This window comes from Aegilops tauschii, chromosome 5, assembly GCF_002575655.3.
Source record: "Aegilops tauschii subsp. strangulata cultivar AL8/78 chromosome 5, Aet v6.0, whole genome shotgun sequence".
NCBI lineage: Eukaryota > Viridiplantae > Streptophyta > Magnoliopsida > Poales > Poaceae > Aegilops > Aegilops tauschii.
This window is the reverse complement of record NC_053039.3, coordinates 97,059,573-97,062,958: the sequence shown is the minus strand read 5'-3', so window position 1 is coordinate 97,062,958 and position 3,386 is coordinate 97,059,573. Positions and strand designations below refer to the sequence as shown.

Below are 3,386 nucleotides of genomic sequence, written 5' to 3'. Positions count from 1 at the left end.
TTCACTCAAACCCAATCCATGTCTACGAGCATAGCATAGCAATATAAGCAAACCGTAGAAGTAACTCCCAACGGTTTGATAATAAACAGGGCAATAGGTACTACCTCATCTACTTCCCAAAACCCACATATTAAACAGTTCCTAACCATGCAATAGTTTGGGGGTTGATCTAATGCAATAAAACTGGGTGGTAAAGAGGTATGATCAAAGTGTTACTTGCCTTGCTGATGATCCGTGAAACCTAGAGACTCGTAGTAGCACGCTTCGCACTCCGGGTACTCTATTGCAAACAAACAATACATACATAAGCAATCAAGCAAGGGTGCACAGGTAAAACTCAAAATAAGATATCTAACCAGAAAGTTCAACTTAAGAACTCCGGTTTGCAAAAAGAATCAAATCGAACGAAGCAACAAAACTCAAACGGCGAAAGAAACAATCTCTGTTTACTAATCTGGACCTAAGTCAAATTTTACAGTATCAAAAACTTGTTTAAGTTGATTAAACGGAAAGAGGGTTTCGAGACGAAACTCTAGGCGCTTGAATCGCCTGATTCCGATAAACGAGCGAAAAGTTATACTAAAACGAAAAACAGATCGGAAATCGCGATCGAAAATAATCGCAAAAATTTCGAGAAAAAGAAAAACTGACGAACAGGCTAACGAACGAACGTTCGCTGTCAGCGGCTAAACGACGAAAACCGTTCGTTGAAACGAACGTACGAACGGGCGTTCACTAAATAAACTAAACCGGAAAAAAATAAAACCGATCTAATAAAAAAGAACAACTGCGGTTTTAAAAAAAATCAGGCGGTTTTTCCGAAGAAATCCGCCGGGGGCGGGGCGGCTACCTCCGGCGAGGTCCGGCGTCGGGCTCCGGCGGGCGGGGCGGTGGCGGCGGTCGGGATGGCGGCGGCGCGGCGCGGCGTCGGCGGGATCCGTCGGCGGCGCTAGGGTTTGGCAGGGCTGGGGCGGCTCGGGCGCCTCGGGCTTTAAAGGCCCAGCCGGGTCGGTGTCCCAGGCGGACACGGCCCGGTTAGGTCGGTTCATTTTTTAATAGATTCGCGCAGAAAAAGAATTAAAAGAAATACTAAACGGAATCCAAAAATCCCGAAATAAATTTTCCCCGTCCTCTAAAATCAAGCCGGACAATATGAAAATTTATTTGGGGCCTAAATGAAATTTTGAAAAACGCGCATTTTCCTAAATTCAAATAAAATAGCGATAAAATCCGAAATAAAATCTTATTTGATTTTATTATTAAATCCTCAATATTTATTTATTTTGGGAAAGTCATTTATTCCCTCTCTCTTATTTTTATTATTGAAATAATTGAAGATAAAATAAATAAAATCAAATGATCCTATTTTCAAAATTTGAGAAAACCCAAATATGAAAGTAACGAAATCCCCAACTCTCTCCGTGGTTCCTTGAGTTGCGTAGAATTTCTAGGATCTAACCAAGATGCAAATAAAAATATGATATGCAATGATGATCTATTGTATAACATTCCAAATTGAAAATTTGGGATGTTACAATAGCCCTCGCGGCTTTCTAATATCTGTTCATAAGGACGTCAAGACGTAAACGCGGGCAACATGCCAGGAGCCGCGGAGGTCGCGCGCTATGGTCGCCCGCCGCATTGCAACCCAACATTGAATATATGTGCAATTTTCTATAAATAAAGTAGATAAACCATGATAAATATTCTTAACAATCCTTTTTTAGGGGGCAGGGAAACTTATGATTTATTCATCTACTATCAAGGCGGTACAAAGAACACCAGATATTACATCCAGGTCCGTAGACCACCTACCGACGACTACGACACTGGAGCGAATCGAAGGCGCCCCACCGTCATCGCACCTCCCTCTCCTGAGCCGAGCAAACCTTGTCGTAGTATACAGTCGAAAAGTCATTATGCTAAGCCCTCACGGGACCGGCGCACTAGAACAACAAATGTCGCCGATGAAGAGAAGCGTGGATCTGAAGGATCCAATCTTCAAACACAAAAATGCAGAATGAACGAGTCACCGTGACTCCCGAGGATAGTCATCCCAGTGGATCATCCTGCTGTCACGCAATGTCGTCCTGATTGCGAGATGGATCACCGCGGCGTTGGGGATGATCATCCCGGTGGCACACAGAATCGTCACGATGAGGAGGAGGGGTCCTTTGTCGTGGCATCGAATAGTCGTCTTGCTCACGAGGCGCATTTCTATGCCCACATGCCGAAATGTCATCGCATTGCTGAGGGGAGTCCACTCAACACCGTGAAAAAATCATCATGCCCCTAGGGGGCTCTCCTCGGTGGCACGGCAGCAAATCACATATGGCTGCTAGTCCTCTTACTTGATGTCAATTGGGGGTGTGAAGATGCAACTATCGGTATTTTATTAGTAGCTTTCGGTCTCGATTTGCCCTTACCTCAGAGGGATCAACTACTTCTCTTAGGCAAAAGATTGAAAAAGTCTCTGTCTGTCTACATGTGCCTCCGTCTATGTTACCCCTTCCCCAGAAAGGAGATTATGCGATTAGTGAAAAAACGAGAATAAAAAATGAAAAAGAAAGAAGAGAAAGAACTAGAAGTTGGGGCATGCATAATCGGCAGCTTGCTTACCAAGACATCCTGGCAAGCTCACGCCGGGTGGGATTGCCTGCCGGCTGGAACTTATCTTAGCCAGCGCGCCGATGGCCTCGTTGTTCGCGTGGGGGATGTGGAGGAAGTCGCAGCCGTCGAAGTTGCCGGAAAGCTGGTGGCCTACGAACCGGTAGCTGGCCATGTTGGCGTCACGGGCGTCCCACTCGCCAGAAGTCTGCCGCACCACCAGATCCGAGTCATTGTAGCAGAGGATGCGTTGGATGCCGAGTTCTTTGGTCAGCCGGAGACCGTGCACGAGGGCTTCATACTTGGCAACGTTGTTGGAGGCGGCGAAGTGGATCTTTAGTGTGTACCGCAGTCGATTGCCCTTCGGGGAAGACAACATGATGCCGGATTGCATCTTGGAGTCGTCAAAGTGCATGCGCTAGTGCGTCGAGTCGGGTGGTGGCGGCAGGTACCAGGTCTCCGTCCAGTCGACGAGGAAGTCGGCCAGCGCTTGGGACTTGATGGTGGCGCGGGGCTTGTAGAGGATGGTGTGGCTCACCAGCTCGATGGCCCACTTGGCCACCCGTCCGGTGGCATCCCGGCAGCCCATGATCTCGCCGATGGGGGCCGTGCTGACCACGGTGATGACATGCTCTTGGAAGTAATGTCTGAGCTTCTTGGCGGTGAAGTACACGCCCTAACACATCTTCTGGTAGTGGGGGCAGTTCTGCTTGGAGGCGGAAAGCACCACGCTCAGGTAGTACACCGGACGCTAAACCGGCTGGATCTTGCCCTTCTCT

General features: G+C 47.8%; 1 protein-coding gene across 1 annotated transcript; it reads right to left on the bottom strand.

Moving 5' to 3' along the window:
- Positions 1-2,581: 2,581 nt before the first annotated feature.
- Positions 2,582-3,022, bottom strand: LOC141022597 (uncharacterized). Its single transcript, XM_073498861.1, has one exon. It carries the CDS (start codon positions 3,020-3,022, stop codon positions 2,582-2,584), a length of 441 nt encoding a protein of 146 aa, XP_073354962.1.
- Positions 3,023-3,386: the final 364 nt, after the last annotated feature.

Excerpts from the sequence above, each read along its gene's own strand:
- LOC141022597 (XM_073498861.1), bottom strand. The coding sequence starts at position 3,022 with ATGCACTTTGACGACTCCAAGATGCAATCCGGCATCATGTTGTCTTCC.